Source organism: Heptranchias perlo, chromosome 17, assembly GCF_035084215.1.
Source record: "Heptranchias perlo isolate sHepPer1 chromosome 17, sHepPer1.hap1, whole genome shotgun sequence".
In the NCBI taxonomy this organism is placed as follows: Eukaryota; Metazoa; Chordata; class Chondrichthyes; order Hexanchiformes; family Hexanchidae; genus Heptranchias; species Heptranchias perlo.
The window spans coordinates 13,339,350-13,361,494 of NC_090341.1; the positions used below are offsets into that span (position 1 = coordinate 13,339,350).

Consider the following 22,145-nt stretch of genomic DNA (forward strand, 5'->3'; position numbering starts at 1 on the left):
GGTGATGGACTGGGGTTGACAATTGTAAACAATTTTACAACACCAAGTTATAGTCCAGCAATTTTATTTTAAATTCACAAGCTTTCGGAGGCTACCTCCTTCCTCAGGTGAACGATGTGAAATGAGATCCTCGAAATGAAATCGCATTTATAATTCACAGAACAATGCTTGGTGAGTACAGACAGTTTTTTCAACTGCCCGTTGCCAAGGCAATCAGTGTGCAGACAGACAGGTGTTACCTGCCAGGTCTCACAGAATATACAAATCACCAAAAAAAAAACAACAAACAAAAAAAAACAGAGATAGAGAGGTAGAAACATAGAAAAGACAGCAACTGACCCGTTATATTAAAAACAGATAACATTTGTTCGCTGGTGGGGTAACGTGTAGCGTGACATGAACCCAAGATCCCGGTTGAGGCCGTCCTCATGGGTGCGGAATTTGGCTATCAATTTCTGCTCGACGATTTTGCGTTGTCGTGTGTCTCGAAGGCCGCCTTGGAGAACGCTTACCCGAAGGTCGGTGGATGAATGTCCATGACTGCTGAAGTGTTCCCCGACTGGGAGGGAACCCTCCTGTTTGGCGATTGTTGCGCGGTGTCCGTTCATCCGTTGTTCGCAGCAAATTACCTAGCTTTCAAGAGAACAGCGTCCACGACACCACACAACCCTGCCACGGTAACCTCTGCAAGACATGCCAGATCATTGACACAGATACCACCATCACACGAGAGGACACCACCCACCAGGTGCATGGTTCATACTCCTGTGACTCGGCCAACGTTGTCTACCTCATACGTTGCAGGAAAGGATGCCCCAGTGCATGGTACATTGGCGAGACCATGCAGACGCTGCGACAACGGATGAACGGACACCGCGCAACAATCGCCAAACAGGAGGGTTCCCTCCCAGTCGGGGAACACTTCAGCAGTCATGGACATTCATCCACCGACCTTCGGGTAAGCGTTCTCCAAGGCGGCCTTCAAGACACACGACAACGCAAAATCGTCGAGCAGAAATTGATAGCCAAATTCCGCACCCATGAGGACGGCCTCAACCGGGATCTTGGGTTCATGTCACGCTACACGTTACCCCACCAGCGAACAAATGTTATCTGTTTTTAATATAACGGGTCAGTTGCTGTCTTTTCTATGTTTCTACCTCTCTATCTCTGTTTTTTTTTGTTTGTTGTTTTTTTTTGGTGATTTGTATATTCTGTGAGACCTGGCAGGTAACACCTGTCTGTCTGCACACTGATTGCCTTGGCAACGGGCAGTTGAAAAAACTGTCTGTACTCACCAAGCATTGTTCTGTGAATTATAAATGCGATTTCATTTCGAGGATCTCATTTCACATCGTTCACCTGAGGAAGGAGGTAGCCTCCGAAAGCTTGTGAATTTAAAATAAAATTGCTGGACTATAACTTGGTGTTGTAAAATTGTTTACAAATATTTAATGGGAAGCTAGGTATACACATGAGGGAGAAAGGAATAGAAGGTTCTTATAGGGTTAAATGAAGAGGGGTAAGAGGAGGCTCGTGTGGAGCATAAACTCCTGCATGGACCAGTTGGGCCAAATGGCCTGTTTCTGTACTGTAATTTCTGTGTAATTCTATGTAATTAAGGACAGCCAGTAGGAATTTGTAAAAGGCAAGTTGTGCCTAACAAATTTAACAGGCTTCTCTGAGGAAACAATGGCGTGTATTTACGGATTTTCAAAAAGTGTTTGATAAGGTGCCGCATAGATAGAATGTTGATAAAATGAAGGCTTACGGTATTAAAGAAAATGTGGCAGCATGCATAGGAAATTGGCTAAAGGACAGAAAACGGAAAGTAATGGTTAACAAATGTTTTTCAGATTGGAGGGATGTAAACAGTGGTGTCTCACAGAGGTCAGTGCTAAGACCATTGCTGTTCTCAATATATATATGTGGGGCACAATATCAAAAATTGCAGATGCCACAAAATAGGGAGCGTGGTTGATTATGAAGAGAAATGGTTGTGACTTCAAGAGGGCATGGACAGGTTAGTGGACTGGGCAAATAGATACTGTATCAAATTTATCGCAGAGAAATTTGAGGTGATACATTTTTGGAGGAAGAATGAGGAGAAAAAATATATCGTAAATGATAAAAATTTAGGAGTAGAAGAGCTGAGAGACTTAAAGGGTCAGATGCACAAATCTTTGAAATTGGGAAGATAAGTTGATAAAGCTGTAAAAAAAATCACATAGATTTTCAAAATAGGGGCATGAAGTACAAAGGCAAAGAGATAATGCTAAACCTCCACAAATCATTGGATAGACAGCAGTTTGTGTCTAGTTTAGGAAGGATGCTAATGCCATGAACAAGGGACAGAAGATAATCACCAGGGATTTACTAGGGATGAGTGGCTTTAGTTATGATGAGAATAGAGAAGAACTATTTCCACCGGTTAGTGAGTTGGTAATTAACTGGAGAGCATATACTTAAGATCATCCCCAAAAGGATGGTGAGGCAGGTTAAGTGAACTTTTTTTTTTACTCAGACGGTTGTTAGGATATGGAATGTCCCAACAGAAACAATGATGGAAGAAGAATCCATCACACTTTCAAAAGGAAAGTGGATAAAAATTTTAAAATGAAAACGGAAATTAAACGGGTGTGGGGAAAGAGAAAGGGAATGTGACTAAAGGGATAACTCTTTAAGAGAAACAGCACAGGTACGATGGGCCAAACTCTATGATCTATAATTCTAAAGATATAAACAGCATGTAGTCCAAGAAAGTCAAAAACAGCGCAAGAGGGTATGAAAAAGAGACATATGAAGGTACTTGGAGAGAGCATTCAAAGGAATGTAATGTTTTCCAGTTGGTAGTGATTTTTTTACATAGTTACATAGAATTTACAGCACAGAAACAGGCCATTCGGCCCAACTGGTCCATGCCAATGTTTATGCTCCACATGAGCCTCCGCCCACCCCTCTTCATCTAACCCCATAAGCATAACCTTCTATTCTTTTCTCTCTCATGCATATATCTAGCTTGTCATTAGGCTTGTCAATGTAGGAGTTGCATCACCTTTTAATGGTGCCAGAGCCCACAGCATTTTAATATGTGTCTTTTTTCAGGATGTGATGATAGCCTCATGCAAAATACTTTCTGTAAAGACAAATCCAAATAATGTACATGGCCAGAGGTTCTGCAAACCTATCAAATGCTCCCTTCTTGTTTGAAGCATTAAACTGAATATAATCTTTGAAACAACATGATATAAAGCAAAATTAAATTACTTCAAAATTTAAGTGAAGGGCAGGACTGCTGTGTGAAGTAAAAAAAAGGAAGTGATAATTGGATTATTATGCAATGAAAAATGGTACCTAACGAACTGGTATCTATGATGTAGGGAAAGACTGCACTTTTGACAGAAAATATTAATTATTCCATCTTCTAAAACAGCTAGCTATAGAACTGAAAACAACTAAGTGCAAAAAATGTTCAGTTTGACCTGATCTTATACCAAGCTAATATCATGTCAATCAGCAAAATTCTAAATATTGCATTATATGTGATTATTACAGAGGTTATACTCATTAAGATAGGCTCTAAAAATGTTTTATTTTCCTGCTGGAGCAGAGATGATTAAAACACAAATCTAATAGAAGTTTTTAAAATTCTGAAAGGTTTTAAGAGGATAAAGTAAATAATGAAAGATTGCTTCTATTGGTTGGCAAATCAGTAACAATTGCCATTGACTCGGGATTATGACTGGAACAATGAAGGGAGAAATTCGAAAAAAAGATTTCCCACACAGAGGGTTATTAGAACAAGTAACTATTGAGGCAGAGACTATATGGGTGATTTTAACTGCCCGCCCAACAGAAACCTGCCAGATCTCGCTCTCCTTCCACAGGTTCCAATATTAACCTGCTCTTCTGAGCAGGCGAGAGAAACACCTGTTAGAAACCAGTGGGATCCTTCTGTAAATGTGCAGATTGGGCTCCGATGGTGTCATCAGGACCCAACTGCAATTTTAACCAAAGGTCTGCATGGGAAGCAATTTGAATCCAACGGCAGCTCATGAAGCCCAAGGGAAAGGGGATCTCCGCTGCAACTAGGCAGGTTAGCCCATTTGCATTGAGCAGTGTAGCTGATGTGGAAGAGCTACATGTATGACCTTGGGTACACTCCCACATGAAAGCGTTTTTAGGGATAAATGCGTTCTATGATTTTCTGATACCAAAAAATAGTTTCCGTCAACATTATTGAGCAAAAGTATTGCGCGTTACTTTGAAGGTGGCAGAAGGACATTACTTGCTCATGAAGTCAATTTGACCTGGTCTGTCTGATCCCAGCAGCTGACCCGTACAGATTGCAAGAGCATCTGTCAGATCTTGACAGTTAAAGTCGTTGTGCAGTCTCAACGCTATCTTTGATTTTCACTCTCTTGCTGCATCTGCCTTTCACATTTATTCTGAAGTCAATAAAATATTAATGCGAGAGCAGACATAAAACACTTCTTAACCTCTGGGAAATGCTCTAACAATATCAGAGCCCTTCATAAGAAATGTTTGACGTCATCCATGGTCTTTAAGTGTTGCACCATCACGTCCCCTTCCGTGCTCAATCAACACTGAGCGCCTACAGGTCAGGCTAATGCAACACAAGCAGCTTGTGAGAAATGCATCTTTAAACACTCTCTGCTGCAGATTGGGAGGCTCGTCTTATTAACTACTGAAAGGGAATTATATGAGTAATTGAAAAAAAATCACAATCAAATCAAATCAGCATCGGTCATTGAAGCTAGCAGAATCTCGGCAAGATGGGAACAAGCTCTTTTTTGATTTTTGAAAGGTTTGCTAATCAAAGAGGGAGATGACAATAATGGCAAAAGGAATGGTTTCCCTTTGATGGAACTCGTGATGTGCAGATGTCGTGCTGAGTCTATACACCCTCAGCAGTAGATCACTTCCTCACAGACATATACCTGTCAGCTACGACAATTTTTCAAAGCATCACAATTTTCACCTCTTGTCCCAGGTTTCCTCTGCTATGTTCCTGTTTATGAAAAAAATTCCTGTGCCTCCCCAATGCACTTACTCTGTGAGATGTTACTGCTAAGCTAATCATTCTCCTGACCCCTTCCCTCATCCTTAAGATTATGATGATGACACAAAAACAAATTTCTCATCTTGATGAGCAAAAAAAAACTATCAAAAATTAAGGAGACATTAATAGAGTTAACTTTTGGTGGTATTTTTGCACAAGTTGGACTAAATTCTGATTCAAGAGTCCTTGCCAACCATTTCCACCTCATCAAAGTGTTAGATACTAAAATCACTGTTTACATTATGTTTAGAGGAATTTCTCCTGATTCCAACAGAATCAATAAAAGTATCTATTTTTTTAAAAATTCCATAAGATCTAGGATATTTTTAGTGAGGTTCTAAAAACAGATCCAAGTCTGTGAGACTCAGACTTGACATTTCTGGTTTGAATTTTTCTGTAGTGTGGACTTATGACCATTTGGTACTAAATTAAAATTGAGGTATTTAAAATGATAAAAGGATTCGATAGGGTAGGTGCAGGGGAACTATTCCCTCTGGTGGGTGAATCCAGATCAAGGGGGCATAATTTTAAAATTAGAGCCAGGCAATTTAAGCGTGAAATCAGGAAGCACTTTTTTACCCAATGGGTGGTGAAAATCTGGAAGGCACTCCCCTAAAAAGCTGTGGATGCTGGGTCAATTGAACATTTCAAGGTTGAGTAACAGATTTTTGTTAGGTAAGGGTATCAAGGGATCTGGAACAAAGGAGGGTAAAGTACAAATCAGCCATGATCTAACTGAATGGCCAAACAGGCTCGAGGAGTTGCATGGCTTACTCCTGTGCCTATGTTCCTAGATTGTAACCATTAAACTCATTTCATTTAGGGCCCTTAGTAGCTTGATGACTTAAGGTGACTGCTCAAGTTCCTTGCATTAGATGAGGGACTCCCACATTTGCTGTCCTTCTCCCATGAACAGTTAAAAACTCCTGCGAATTGTACCCTCCTGATTAATATGTCTCTGCCTCTACTCCTGATGTGCCTCTGAGACACACTCCCTCCTAATTTGCCCTTGCCACGTAAATTTCGATATACTGATGGTTGTGAAAAAAAATGCATTGGTTACCTGGATAATTTATACATTTTTTGTTATGTATAATGGGAATAGACTGGTTTCAAATCATAAAGGATCCTGGATATCTTTTTTTCCTACTAGGGTCCCCTGAATCCACGGAGGTAATTTTAACCCCAAAGAACAGGTGGGTTTGGGGTGGGTGGGAGGTTAAAATAGCAACTTTGTGAAGTGCGACCGCAATCCGGCTCCAATGCGCCCACTTCCGGGCTTAACCCAGGCGCGTTTGGATGCGCGCGCACATCCGATATCCGGAAGTCCCGTCCGCATTTAATTGTGGTGGGCAGATTGTTAAAGGGGCAAATTACCTCACTGAAATAGTTGAGGTGCTTAATTTTTTGTTGATTCTAAGCGTGAAGCAAATTTTATTTTACCTGCATGGGATTTCCCATGGCTTCTCAATCTCGCCAGTGAAAAGGAGGCGAGAAGGGCCGGATCCATGAGCACAGAGACCTAAGCAAGTTCTCCAGCCATGTAACACTGAATATCCAGCCTTTGTGTCTGAATGAACTATAAAGGAAACTACAGGAGCAATCAACTGTGAAGGCTGCCACAAGTCATTTGTGAGCCAGCAGATTCCAAGCAGTAACCTCTTCATGAAAGTTGTAGATACTAGCTGAGAATGTACTATCAGAACAATTACAGTGGGCCCTATAGAAATAATGCATAATGAATCCCTGAAATGTAACCATCTCAGATCTCAGAAAATCAGAAGACGTCCAGGCGCCTGTCATCCATTCCATACTGAAGAAAATGCAAGAGAATTTGAAGGTATACAAGCCTAGGACCTTACCTTGCAATTCTGCTGCTACCTCTCATTGACATTGGGGGTGATTTTAACACCAAGAACGGGTGGGTTGGGGAGGGTGGAGGTGAAAATAGTTGTTTCTTTGGGTCGCAACTGGAAAATTTTCGGACTTTGAATTCCCAGTGGGAAGCCTGGACTTTTACCGCCCACGTTAAACCCAGAAGTGAAGCTGGGTTGCGGTCACGACCCAATAAACAACTATTTTCAACTCCCACCCGCCCCCAACCCAGCCGTTCTTGGGGGTTAAAATTACCCCCATTGTCTCAGATGTGACAGAAACGCTAACATTAGAATTTTGGCATGCTGAATCCATGGGAAGAATCATAAACTGAATGACACTGTGTAGAGGAAATGCCAAGCAGTGGAAACCCCCTTCTACATTACACAAAACATTAGAAACTGATACTGTCGGAACCATGCTGAAGATAAATGTCAGAACAGAAGTAGGTAAAAGATTTGCAACTTATGCAAAATATATACAGGTATTGTCATTATGGTAACCATAAGCTGTGAGACTAAAAATTCACTTTGCAGATATCATTGGTGATTGATTGTTTTGAGCCTTGCCTTATCCTTAAGAGACTGGACCAGTTTGTGTACGTTTTTAAATAAATGATCTTTTGAAAACAGGTGGCTTGATGTAGCATGGAGCATCGTTTGTTGTGTCAGTTGTTAACTCTGTGTTCCATAGATGCATCTTTCTCTATACCATTTGTACATGACTTTAATATAAAGGAAACCGGTTAATAGTTGTTTCTGTACACAAACTGTGAAAAGAAATGATGTAATTACCAAAACAACCAATGTTTTAATTGAAGTGCTCATTTGCTCAAATTGTTGTTTTATCGTGGGTCTTCATTTCCAAATGCCTAAAGCTGGGAATATTGTAGCGAGAATTATTCTTAGTTAACCTTGAAAAGTGTTCTTTGCAGATGTCCAAATATGCACGTCTTGTATGATGTGCCCAGTGACGCAGATTATTATAAAGAGAAATATTGGAGAAATATTTGAATATGCGTAGAATATTTGATGATTCGCTGTACTCTGAATAAAGAGAAACATTGTTAAAAAAAACTTAACTGCTGCGATCGCAGATCCACGATCAGCCGACTCCCCTGCGATCGGCTGACCCCGCCCCTCTTGATGGGAGACCCTACCCGATAGCCGAGACCCTCCCAAAGGGAGACCCCCCCCACCCTGATGTCCTCCACAGCCGACAATCTCGCCCCACTCAATCCTCTCCGATTCCCGGCTGTTTTCCCTCCCGACAGGCAACCAACCTGTGAATCTGGCTGGCTGTCGCTCAGGAAAGCCAGAAGCAAAAATAATTACCTTCAGTTGAGTTGCGGTCGCAGATTCCGATGCACGCAACTCACTTTCAGGTTTCCCATGTGAATATCTACCCACCCGCTGAGTTCCCAGCTCCAGGTCAAAATCATGCTCCATCTCACTGTGAGAACAACAGCAGTAGTGGAAACAATATTTACATTAAGCTACATCAGAAGGAAATGGAATTTGGAGGCACATCAGGGAATGAGAGAGACTAAAATGCACATTAGTCAAGAGGTAGCAGACTTGGGGGCACATGGAAGGTGGATATAGACAGTAAGCACTATCATGAAGCATCAGAGGTACAGAGCGTAGCAGAAGTGGAGCATTAGAGGCACAAGGGAAAGGAATAGTAATTGGGCAGAAGTATGAAGGGTACAAGAGACAGAAGAGGAAGACCAGAAACTTATATCTTCAGATTGCACCCTGGGATTTTTGAGGGAAACATGTTTCTGGAGTTCTTGAGTTAAGATTCCTATTCTTGTCTATGTCAGTATTTACTCACAAGGTGGCAGTCTATTCCATACATTGACAACTCTAAACATCAAGAAGTTAAATCTATAAATTACTGTTCGTGATGTTAGCGTACACTTAATATGTTTGCATGAGATTTCTTTGTCTGCTACTTATTTTAAATGTAATGAATGCATTCATCATTTGTCCACTAATATCACAAACAGTAATTTATGGTCTCTAATCTTTGATTTGGGATACGTTTGTTGCACTTTCACCTTATAATTATGCCTCTGGTCCTCCTATCCCAATAAAGTCCATATACCTACTCTTCACTATTTTATTATTATTATTTTCCTCATCTTTTCCATAGCTTCCTTGGGCCCATGCACAAACTTTGGGTAACTGAATGCACGGGGGCTTGCTTCAAAATGAGTGACATTGTGAAGACTCCCTCCAATTCTGCCCCCACCACCTCCACCGCCCCACAGGGAAGCACCCTGCTTCTGTTTAGCTGCGACTGGGAAGTCATCAGTGGGGACAGAGCAATTTTTAAAAAAAAACTACTCCTCCCCAAAAAATGCGGGTGGACCAGCCACTTCAGGCTAGTCTTGTGCACCTGCTGACAAGAGCAGCACTGGCCGAGGCTTTGGAGCTTCCTTAGAGGGACATGAGTGGATTCTGCATGCTGCTGAACTCCAATCTTTGGCCCTGTATTACTGCCAATCACACAGGTCCAGAGCCAATGGAGTGGAAGGAAGAGTTCAGCATATGATAACACAAAGCAAACACTTCTTAAATCCACTGCGAAAAGGTAGACATCTTTACGATGGATGACTCACGGAAGAATGTTTCTGAACCTGTCAGCTTCCTTAATTCCTGTCGGAGTGTCTGGAGCACAATAATTTTACGGCAGCTGTGGGGCGCTATGACTTTCAGTTGCTATCACACTGAGCCATCAATTCATGGGATTTTACAGTTTTTGTTAGATGTCACATCTTATCAGTCTGTGTTACTAAAAAAACCACACAAACATACAGACAGACAAGGATATAGTGCTGAGCCCTTACTAAAAAGTGTATGAAAAAAAACACATTAATGCCAGTTCACAGACTGTTCGGAAATCAGAGCAACGGAGAGGTAATGTTGCCAGCACTAACCCGACAGTTGCTCAGTTCTTCGGCAGACAAGATCACTGTTCCACATTTTTTGCCAGGAAGGCCCCTGGAGAAACAGAAAGAGAAAGAACAGACCATCATTCATTGGGTAAAGGCAACACAGTTTATTACAGAGACCCAGAAAGATGACAGATTGAGGCCTGGGAGCCGTCCTACCGCACACAATTAAAGACGGACTTTTAGCCTCTGAGGTCTGCTCTGGCAGCTTTGCACCTTGTTAAAATATGACAAGGCAAGACTACTTCAGTTAATTAGAACCAAAACCAGAAATGATTTATTCCCATAATTTACAGCAACAGCTCTTATATTTGACACAATATGTGCCACTATATAGAATTACACAATCACAGAATCTTACAGCACAGAAGGAGACCATTCAGCCCATCATGCTGTGCTGTCTCTTTGAAAGAGCTGTCCAATTTAATCCCACAACCCAGCTTTTTCCCTATGACCCTGAAAATTAGTCCTCTTCAAGTAAATGTCCAATTGCCTTTTGAAAGTTCCTTTGGAATCTGCTTCCACCAGCCTTTCATGGTAGTGCATTTCAGGTCTTAACAATCCTCTGTGTGAAAAAATTTCTCCTCATTTCCCCTCTAGTTCATTTGCGAATTATTTTAAATCTGTGGTCTCTGGTTACCGATGCACTTGCCAGAGGAAACAGTTTCTCCCTACTTGCTCTATCAAAACCTCTCATAATTTTGAGTACCTCTATTAGGTCCCCCCTTAGCCTTCTCAGCTCTAAGGACAACAATCCCAGCTTCTCCAACCCCTTCACATAACTGAAGTCCCTCATCCCTGGTATCATCCTGGGAAACTTTTAGAGACAATAATCCGAGTCAAAATTAATTGGCATTTGGAAATATATAGGTTAATAAATGAAAGTCAGCACAGATTTGTTAAAGGAAAAACGTGTTTGACTAACTTGATTGAGTTCTTTGATAAAGTAACGGAGAGGGTTGATGAGGGTAGTGCGGTTGATTTTGTGTATATGGACTTTCAAAAGGCAGTTGATAAAGTACCACATAATAGACTTGTTAGCAAAATTAAAGCCCATAGGATTAAAGGAACAATGGCAGCGTGGATACAAAATTGGCTAAGGGACAGAGAGCAGAGAGTAGCAGTGAATGGTTGTTTTTCAGACTAGAGGGAAGTATACAGTGGTGTTTCCCAGGGTTGGGCGGGTTGGAGGCAAGATGGGGTCGGCTTTTACTTTTATACAATTTTTACCTTTTCACCCACCCCCAGCCCACTCATTCTTGGAGTTAAAATTTACCCCATAGAGTACAAAAGCAAGGAAGTGAAGCTAAACCTTCATAAAACACTGGTTAGGCCCCTGCTGGAGTATTGTGTAGAATTCTGGGCACCACACTTTAAGAAAGATGCCAAGGCCATAGGGAGCGTGCGAAATAGAGATTTACTAGAATGGTACCAAGGATGAAGGACTTCAGTTATGCGAAGAGACTGGAGAAGCTGGAGTTGTTCTCCCTGGAACGGAGAAGGTTAAGGGGAGATTTGCTAGAGGTGTTCTAAAATCATGAACGGTTTTGACAGGGTAAATAAGGAGAAACTGTTTCCAGTGGCAGAAGGGTCCGTAACCAGAGGAAACAGATTTAAAGTGATTGGCAAAAGAGCCAGAGGCGACATGAGGAAACATGTTTTACACAGCGAGTTGTAATGATCTGGAATGCAATGCCTGAAAGGGCGGTGGAAGCAGATTCAACAGTAACTTTCAAAAGGGAATTGGATAAATATTTGAAGGGAAAAAATTTACAGGGCTATGAGGAAAAGGGCAAGGGATCACGATTAATTGGATAGCTCTTTCAAAGAGCCAGCACAAGCATGATGGGCTGTATGGCCTCCTCCAGTGCTGTACCTACTATGATACTATGATAAACCTCCTCTGTATCCTCTCCAAGGCCTTGACATCCTTCCTAAAGTGTGGTGCCCAGAATTGTACACAATACTCCAGCTAGGGCCTACCTAGTGATCTGTAAAGGTTTAGTATGACTTCCTGGTTTTTGTATTCAATGCCCCTATCTACAAAGCCAAGTATCTCATATGCTTCCTTAACTGCCTCATCAACTCACCCTGCCACCTTCTAAGGTTTGTGAATATGTACCCCCAGGTCCCTCTGCTCTTGCATCTCCCTCAAAATGGTGCCATTTAGATTACACTGCCTCTTCATGTTGCTCCTCCCAAGGTGCATCACTTCACACTTTTCTGCATTAAATTGGATCTGCCATGTGTCTGCCCATTTCACCTGCCTGTCTATGTCCTCCTGAAGGTGACATAAGGAAAAACTTTTTTTATGCAGTGAGTAGTTATGATCTGGAATGTGCTGCCTGAAATGGTGACGGAAGTAGATTCAATCATGGCTTTCAAAAAGGAATTGGATAAATACTTGAAGGGAAAAAATTTGCCGGGCTACGGGGAAAGAGCGGTGGAATGGGACTAACTGGATTGCTCTTACAAAGAGCCGGCACAGGCTCGATGGGCCGAATGGCCTCCTTCTGTGCTGTAATCATTCTATGATTCTATGAAGTCTGCTACTATCCTGCTCACTATTTACTACATTGCCAAGTTTTGTATCATCTGCAAACTTAGAAATTGTACTCCCTATACCCAAGTCCAGGTCATTTATATACAACAAGAAAAGCAATGGTCCCAATACCGACTCCTGGGGGACCCCATTGCATACTTCTCTCGAGTCAGAAAAACATCCGTTTACCGCTACTCTCTGCCTCCTATCCCTTAGCCAATTAGGTACCCAAGTTACCACCATGTCCTTCTATTTTCCAAGTAAGTCTGATATGTGGTACTTTATCAAATGCCTTTTGAAAGTCCATATATAAAGCATCTATTGCACTACCTTCATCAACCCTCTCTGTTACTTCATCAAAGAACTCAATCGGGTTAGTCAGACACGATGTACCTTTAACAAATCCATGCTGGCTGTCCCTTATTAACCATGCTTCTCCAAATGAGAATTAATTTTGGCTTTGACAATGGTCTTTAGAAGTTTTCCCACCATTGCATTAGACTGATTGTTCTGTAGTTACCAGGTTTATCCCTCTCCCCTTTTTTGAACAGGAGTGTAACATTTGCAATCCTCCAGTCCTCTAGCACCACTTCAATATCCAAGAAGGCTGGTGAGTATTTTCCTGCTGAATTTGTCTAAGGTTAGAGTTTGTGGATTCTCGGGTCTCTGTTGTGTAGTGGGGGACTGCTGTTCAGCAAGGGCCCTTGAGTATACCTTTTAATTGAAGTGAAATTGGTGGGATTCATTTAATTTGAATTAATTAGTTAAAGGGTAAGTCATGTCAGGACAGCCCAGCCCCGTGTTATGCTCTTCCTGCTCTATGTGGGAAATCAGGGACCCTTCCGGTGTCCCTGACGACCATGTGTGCGGGAAATGTATCCAGCTGCAGCTACTGACAAACCGCATTGCGGCACTGGAGCTGCGGATGGATTCATTATGGAGCATTCGCGATGCTGAGAACGTCGTGGATAGCACGTTTAGTGAGATGGTCACACCGCAGGTAAAGGTTGTACAGGCAGGAAGTAATTGGGTGACCACCAGGCAGAGTAAGAAGAGCAGGCAGGCAGTGCAGGGGTCCCCTGTGGCCGTCCCCCTCTCAAACAAATATACCGCTTTGGATATTGTTGAGGGGGATAACTTATCAGGGGAAGGCAGCAGCAGCCAACTTCCTGGCACCAGGGGTAGCTCTGCTGCACAGGCTGGGAGGAAAAAGAGTGGAAGAGCTATAGTGGTAGGGGATTCTATCGTAAGGGGAACAGACGGGCGTTTCTGTGGCCGTAAACGTGACTCCAGGATGGTTTGTTGCCTCCCTGGTGCCAGGGTCATGGATGTCACTGAGCGGCTACAGGGCATTCTCAAGGGGGAGGGGAAGCAGGCAGAGGTCGTGGTCCACATTGGGACCAACGACATAGGTAGGAAGGGAGATGAGGTCCTGCATCAAGAATTTAGGGAGCTAGGTAGCAGATTAAAGAGCAGGACCTCAAAGGTTGTAATCTCTGGATTACTCCCAGTGCCACGGGCTAGTGAGTATAGAAATAGGAGGATAGAGCAGATGAATGCGTGGCTAAAGAGTTGGTGCAGGAGGGAGGGTTTCAGTTTCCTGGATCACTGGGCCTGCTTCTGGGGAAGGTGGGACTTGTACAAGTCGGACGGGTTGCACCTGAACCAGAGCGGGACAAATATCCTTGCGGGGAGGTTTGCTAGCACTGTTGGGGGGGGTTTAAACTAACTTGGCAGGGGTATGGGATACAGAGTGGAGCTACAATAGGGGGTGATGTGCAGCCAAATATAGAGAAAAAAACAAGTCAGCTTGGAAGACAGGGCAAATATGTAAGGGCAAGGCTGGATGGCATCTATTTTAATGCAAGGAGTCTTGCGAATAAGGTGGATGAACTGAAGGTGTTGATAAACACATGGGAGTATGATATTGTTGCTGTCACAGAGACATGGTTGAGGGAGGGGCAAGACTGGCAGCTCAATATTCCGGGGTACAGAATCTTCAGGCAAGACAGAGGGGGAGGTATAAGAGGAGGGGGGGGTCGCAATATTAATTAAAGAATCAATTACTGCCATAAGGAGGGATGATATATTAGCAGGTTCCTCTAATGAGGCCATATGGGTGGAGTTTAAAAACAAAAAGGGAGCAAGCACTTTGATGGGAGTGTACTATAGGCCCCCAAACAGTCAGGGGGAGATAGAGGAACAGATATGTAGGCAAATCTCAGAAAATTGTGCAAATAATAGGGTAATAATAGTGGGGGATTTCAACTTCCCCAATATTAACTGGGATACTCAGAGTGTAAAAGGCTTAGAGGGTACAAAATTCTTAACGTGCATCCAGGAGAGCTTTTTGAGCCAGCATGTAGAAAGTCCTACAAGAGAGGGGGCGGTACTGGACCTAATTCTAGGGAATGTGGCCGGCCAAGTGGAAGAAGTGCTAGTAGGTGAGCACTTTGGTGACAGTGACCATAATTCGGTGAGATTTAAGGTGGTCATGGAAAAGGACAGGGAGGGGCTGGAAATAAAGGTTCTAAATTGGGGGAAGGCCGATTTTAATAGAATAAGGCAGGATCTGGCCAAAATGGACTGGGATCAGCTGCTTGTAGGAAAATCCGCATCGGAGCAATGGGAGTCTTTCAGAAGGGAGATTGAGACCATACAATGGCAACATGTTCCCGTAAAGGTCAAGGGTGGTTCCAAGAACTCCAAGGAACCTTGGATGTCAGGGGATATACGAGAATGGATTAGGAAAAAAAGGAGGGCTTTTGGCAGATACAAAAGGCTAAAGACGGAGGAAGCCCTAGAGGAGTACAAAAAGTGCAGGGGGATACTTAAAAAAGAAATTAGGAGATCAAGGAGGGGCCATGAAATAACACTGGCGAGCAAAATAAAGGAAAATCCTAAGATGTTTTATAAGTATATTAAGGGTAAGAGGATGACTAGGGAAAAAATAGGGCCCATTAGGGACAAAAATGGCAATCTGTGTGTGGAGCCGGCAGATGTAGGAGGGGTTCTAAATGAATTTTTTGCATCTGTTTTCACTATGGAGAAGGACGATGTAGACATAGAAATACGGCAAGGGGACTGTGATATACTCGAACACATTAACATCGAGCGGGAGGAGGTATTGGCGGTTTTAGCAGGCCTAAAAATGGATAAATCCCCAGGCCCGGATGAAATGTATCCCAGGCTACTGTGTGAGGCAAAGGAGGAGATTGCGGGGGCTCTAACACATATATTCAGAACCTCTCTGGCCACAGGGCATGTGCCAGAGGACTGGAGAACCGCTAATGTAGTACCATTATTCAAGAAGGGGAGTAGGGAAAAACCGGGGAACTACAGGCCAGTGAGCCTAACATCAGTGGTAGGAAAATTATTGGAAAAAATTCTGAAGGACAAAATTAGTCTCCACTTGGAGAAGCAAGGATTAATCAGGGATAGTCAACATGGCTTTGTCAAGGGAAGATCATGTCTGACTAATTTGATTGAATTTTTTGAGGGGGTGACTAGGCGTGTGGATGAGGGTAACGCAGTGGATGTGGTATACATGGATTTCAGTAAGGCCTTCGATAAAGTCCCGCACAGGAGACTGGTCAAGAAGTTACGAGCCCATGGAGTCCAGTTTGCCTTGGCACTTTGGATACAAAACTGGCTTAGTGGCAGAAGGCAAAGGGTGATGGTCGAAGGTTGTTTTTGTGACTGGAAACCTGTGGCCAGTGGGGTACCACAGGGATCGGTGCTGGGTCCCTTGCTGTTTGTGGTCTACATTAACGACTTGGATATGAATGTAAAAGGTATGATCAGTAAGTTCGCTGATGATACAAAAATTGGTAGGGTGGTAAATAGCGAGGAGGATAGCCTCAGTCTGCAGGACGATATAGATGGGTTGGTCAGATGGGCGGAACAGTGGCAAATGGAATTTAACCCGGAAAAGTGCGAGGTGATGCACTTTGGAGGGACTAACAAGGCAAGGGAATACACAATGAATGGGAGGACCCTAGGCAAGACAGAGGGTCAGAGGGATCTTGGTGTGCAAGTTCACAGATCCCTGAAGGCGGCGGAACAGGTAGATAAGGTGGTAAAGAAGGCATATGGGATACTTGCCTTTATTAGCCGAGGCATAGAATATAAGAGCAAGGAGGTTATGATGGAGCTGTATAAAACACTGGTTAGGCCACAGCTGGAGTACTGTGTGCAGTTCTGGTCACCACACTACAGGAAGGATGTGATCGCTTTGGAGAGGGTGCAGAGGAGATTCACCAGGATGTTACCAGGGCTGGAGCGCTTCAGCTATGATGAGAGACTGGGAAGATTGGGTTTGTTTTCCTTGGAGCAGAGGAGGCTGAGGGGGGACATGATTGAGGTGTACAAAATTATGAGGGGCACAGATAGGATGGATACTAAGGAGCTTTTTCCCTTCGTTGAGGGTTCTATAACAAGGGGGCATAGATTCAAGGTAAAAGGCGGGAGGTTTAGAGGGGATTTGAGAAAGAACTTTTTCACCCAGAGGGTGGTTGGAGTCTGGAACTCACTGCCTGAAAGGGTTGTGGAGGCAGGAACCCTCACAACATTCAAGAAGCATTTGGATGAGCACTTGAAATGCCATAGCATACAAGGCTACGGACCAAATGCTGGAATATGGGATTAGATTAGACAGGGCTTGATGGCCGGCGCAGACACGATGGGCCGAAGGGCCTCTATCCGTGCTGTATAACTCTATGACTCTAAGGATTGAAAGATTGTGATCAGAGTTTCTGCTATCGTCACCTTAGCTTCCCTGAGCAACCTAAGATGGGTCCCATCTGCACCGGGTGACTTATTAACTTTGAGTGATGTCAACCTATTTAGCACCTCCTTTCTATCTATTTTTATACTATCCAATATCTCTACTCCCCCCTCCTCTACAGCAACATTAACTTCATCCTCTTCTTTTGTGAAGACAGATGCAAAGTACCCATTCAGATCCTCTGTCATGCCCTCTGCCTCCACAAGAATATTTCCTTTTTTGCCCCTAATCGGCCCCACCATTCCTTTAACTATCCTTTACTTCTTATATGTTTATAAAAGATTTTTGAGTTCCCTTTTATGTTACCCGCTAATCTTATCTCATACTCTCGCTTTGCCCCTCTTATATCCGTTTTCAGTTCCCCCTGCACTCTCTGTATTCTGCCTGGTTTTCTACTGTATTCTGTACCTGACAAATGTCATAAACCTCCTTTTTCTGTTTTATTTTAACCTCTATTTCCCTTGTTATCCAGGGAGATCTAGTTTTGGGTTCCCCATCTTTCCTTCTTATGGGAATATGCCTGGTTTGTACCTGAACTAACCCTGTCTTGAAGCCCTGCCATTGCGCGTTTACTGTTTTCCTGGCCAATCTTTGTTTCCAGTACACCAGTGCTAGATTCCTACTGTAGTGTAGTCTGTCTCACTTCAATAAAAGCTACAAAGATAGAACGTGTGCATCAAGTAATACAATATTATACACTGCATAATTTAATGTGATAAGTTGTATACTGTATGTAGTGTATAGTAAATAAAGGACCATTAATAATAATGAATATAGCATCTATTCTACAGCAGAGCAGGACCTAAGGACCTAATTATTCAAATTAAGGTTCATCTGAAGGGCATTAAATGCTGCAGTGAGTTTGATAATGGCCTTTTAAGTGGGACCTCACCTTCACCTGAGGTCAAATCTCACCTGGACTGATGGGCTAAAAGTCTCCATTATCTGCTGGATGTGAGGGTCCTATGTGAAATAAGTCTTAATCCGGTTCTTTGTGAGAATGGGCCCATAGCACTAAACTGCACCCTAATTTGGTACTAACTGACGATCTCACTGAGACACGGCTGGTATAGGAAATGGAAGAGTGTTGCACTGCTGCAGAAGTTGAGGTAATAGGGCTGATTCCCCAATCTGGCACTCCCAACAAAGAGCAGCAGGGAGCACTGGCCTAGAAAATCACAGGCCCACAGAACCTGATTAATGGAGGGAAAATCTGGCACTTCAAACTTGCAATTTCCCACCCAGAGCTCCCTGGGAGCACCAGATTGGCTCTTATGACACATTGATGGGGCAGAAATAGAGGGGGCTTTACTCTCCATCCCATACGCGCTTCATTTGACCTAGGCATATTTAATGCTGATACTGGGTGCCCAAAATGAAAAATGTTCCATTCATCATTCTAACATTCTTCACCTTAATAAGCACAAAATACACAAACACATTTTTAAAATTGCCTTAAGCTGCTGACTACACAAAACAATTGATAAAACTTCCAATTAGAAAACAGAGAAAAACAAATAATTCCAGTCACAAGTTGTCAATTCAATTCCAACATGTTCTAGCCTAAATGTATGTCTTATCTTTCACAGTTAGCTTCATTACAGAACACACGAAGAACTCATTCACAAGAAATTATAATGAAAGGACACACTGGGTGTTAATTCACTATTAAAATATTCACAGTTACACTGACAGCAACATACAAGAGAAGCAACCAAGACATGGAAGTAGTCCGAAGCTAATCCCGTGTCAGAGAACTGAGTTACATGGAAAGCTTGTATACCCATGCAGGTTAATAAGGCACCAAGCCTGCAAATTTTCGCAGGTTAGTTCGAGACATTCAATGCACTTGGTTAGAAAGCAGTAAAATGATTTCATTAGTGATAGCGCAAAATCTGATTGCAAGCCTTTGTTTTGTAGTTTCAATCTTCCCCTGGTATTCACAAGAAAATGCTATTAGACAACATGGAATAATGGAGCATTCATGCTTCAGAAATATGCCATGATGTGGAGATGCCGGTGATGGACAGGGGTTGACAATTGTAAACAATTTTACAACACCAAGTTATAGTCCAACAATTTTATTTGAAATTCACAAGCTTTCGGAGGCTTCCTCCTTCCTCAGGTGAATGTGGAAATGAAATCCTCGAACCTTTCGCATTTATAAATCACAGAACAATACCTGGTGATTACAGATAGTCTTTCCAACTGCCCGTTGCCAAGGCAATCACAGTGTGCAGACAGAGAGGTGTTACCTACAGGGCCACCGAATATACAAACAACCAAAAAAAAACAGAGAGAGAGAGAGGCAGAAACATAGAAACATCCGGAAGGAAGAGAAAGACAGCATATGACCCGTTATATTAAAAACAGATAACTTTTGTTCGCTGGTGGGGTTACGTGTAGTGTGACATGAACCCAAGATCCCGGTTGAGGCCGTCCTCATGGGTGCGGAATCAGTTTCTTTCTTGGACACACGAATCTCCATCAAAGACGGGCACCTCAGCACCTCACTCTACCGCAAGCCCACGGACAACCTCACGATGCTCCACTTTTCCAGCTTCCACCCTAACCACATTGCAGGAAAGGATGCCCCAGAGCATGGTACATTGGCGAGACCATGCAGACGCTGCGACAACGGATGAACGGACACCGCGCAACAATCGCCAGACAGGAGGGTTCCCTCCCAGTCGGGGAACACTTCAGCAGTCAAGGACATTCAGCCACCGACCTTCGGGTAAGCGTACTCCAAGGCGGCCTTCGAGACACACGACAACGCAAAATCGTCGAGCAGAAATTGATAGCCAAGTTCCACACCCATGAGGACGGCCTCAACCGGGATCTTGGGTTCATGTCACGCTACACGTAACCCCACCAGCGAACAAAAGTTATCTGTTTTTAATATAACGGGTCATTTGCTGTCTTTCTCTTCCTTCCGGATGTTTCTATGTTTCTGCCTCTCTCTCTCTGTTTTTTTTTGTTGTTTGTATATTCGGTGGCCCTGTAGGTAACACCTCTCTGTCTGCACACTGTGATTGCCTTGGCAACGGGCAGTTGGAAAGACTATCTGTAATCACCAGGTATTGTTCTGTGATTTATAAATGCGAAAGGTTCGAGGATTTCATTTCCACATTCACCTGAGGAAGGAGGAAGCCTCCGAAAGCTTGTGAATTTCAAATAAAATTGTTGGACTATAACTTGGTGTTGTAAAATTGTTTACAATCAGAAATATGCAACAGCCCCTTTTCTGGTTTGTTTTCCATTGAGTGTTATTCTACTTTTAGAATATGCTACTGAAAAGAGCGAGAAGTTACAGGTAGGATCTTTTAAATGCTCTGGTTAGTAATTAGGAATTTGAGCATTGTCTACACAGCAGCAGATTCACTGACCTTCAGAGGCTTCACCCCAGCTCATCAATCAGACAATCTGCAAGTTTCAGCACGTTTTACCCGACGAGTGAGTTAAAACATGTGGATCTTTGTAACTAGAGTAAATACTGCACTTGTCAGAAAATGTCAGTAATATTTTACCTTGATAAAATAATTGTACATTAATGCCCTTATATTTGGAAGTTTTAGACCATTTGAATGACTGCAATTTTGACGGGACTCAAATAATTGATCTAAATGCAAATAGATCATCAGATAACCATATGTAATAGGCTTGTGACTGACCTGAATACAGACAATGTTAAACAGAGTGCTTGTACTAGTAAGCTGTGGGGGTTCAATTTCGTTTTGGATGCCTAATGAAATACCAAAGTCTACAGGGGTGATTTTCTGACCTTGTGATTCTGGTGGGGAACCTTGCCCACTGAGAGTGTGCATCAGGGATTCCACTGCGCACTGTGCATGATTCTCTGATCATTATTATAAACGGTCGGAGAATTGTGCACAGTACACGGCAGAATGCCAATATGTGCTCCTGCTGGGCGAGGCCCTCCACTGACAGCACAAGTCGGAAAATTACACTTTGTATTTTCCTGTGTTCGCTAACTTTAGCAAAGATGTAGACACAGGTATAAAGTATGCGAAACCACTTATGCTCACATATACTTTTTCAGTAAAATTAGAGAATGGGGGAAAATACTACCCAAAGGCCCAGAAAATGGATCGATCGCGCCTGAATTGCACCTGGTGTAGCACGGATTGTACTCTAATGAGGCCAGCGGCAGGACCACAGCAAATTGGTCCGCTGGCCTCATTAGGATACTACCAGTGAGCTGCGTGCGCCAGCCATGGCCCCAGAGGCAGCTTGCCAGTCACAGGAGGGCAACAAGATCCACTGGCCCAAGCTCCTCCTGGCTCCACAACAAGGTAAGTAAAAAACACGAAACTTCCCTTTTAGTTGGCAGCCTTAAGTGGTCCCTTTAAGGACTGATGGTTTGACTGGTGAGCACCTGAAAAAACTGACTGTAGCATGCACGGTGCACGCTGTGAAAGGTAGCAGATCAATTTCATGAGGCCAGAAACAGGCGTTAGGCCCCCGATTCGCATATGCAATGGGCCTAACGCCAATTTTAAGCTTGCGCCCTGGATGCCTACTGAATGCCAAAATGCCTCACCTTACAATTAATTGCATTAAAACCCACAATGTAGGGGACATAAACCCACACAAAAATGTGCTGATACATTCCAATTGCTGTCTATTGCTGCCAAATAAATTTGCTGCAGTTCTGCTCCCTTTTAAGGAAAAAAACAGAAGGGAGATAACTTCAAAGGGTGATCCATAAGCTCTTTCGCTCGCAGAAATATGCTGATCTCTCATGAGAACACCAAATGTAAAAAAGAGCTTTACTTAAAACAGATAGAAACATGATGAGTAAATCTTTGACTTTTTTTCATGTATCCAAGTCGGCCCTGATCTACGCACTTCACACAAATTCAGCTTACTCGGCCAA

The 22,145-nt window shown here is 43.0% G+C and overlaps 1 protein-coding gene across 1 annotated transcript in view; it reads right to left on the reverse strand.

The window, feature by feature from the left end:
• The window catches only part of LOC137334066 (copine-9-like), a 346,820-nt gene that overhangs the window by 80,714 nt on the left and 243,961 nt on the right, over positions 1-22,145 (reverse strand). The window contains exon 8 of the mRNA XM_067998520.1: positions 9,903-9,966. Coding sequence (XP_067854621.1) covers positions 9,903-9,966 — 64 coding nt within the window. The remainder of the gene's footprint in view (positions 1-9,902; positions 9,967-22,145) is intronic.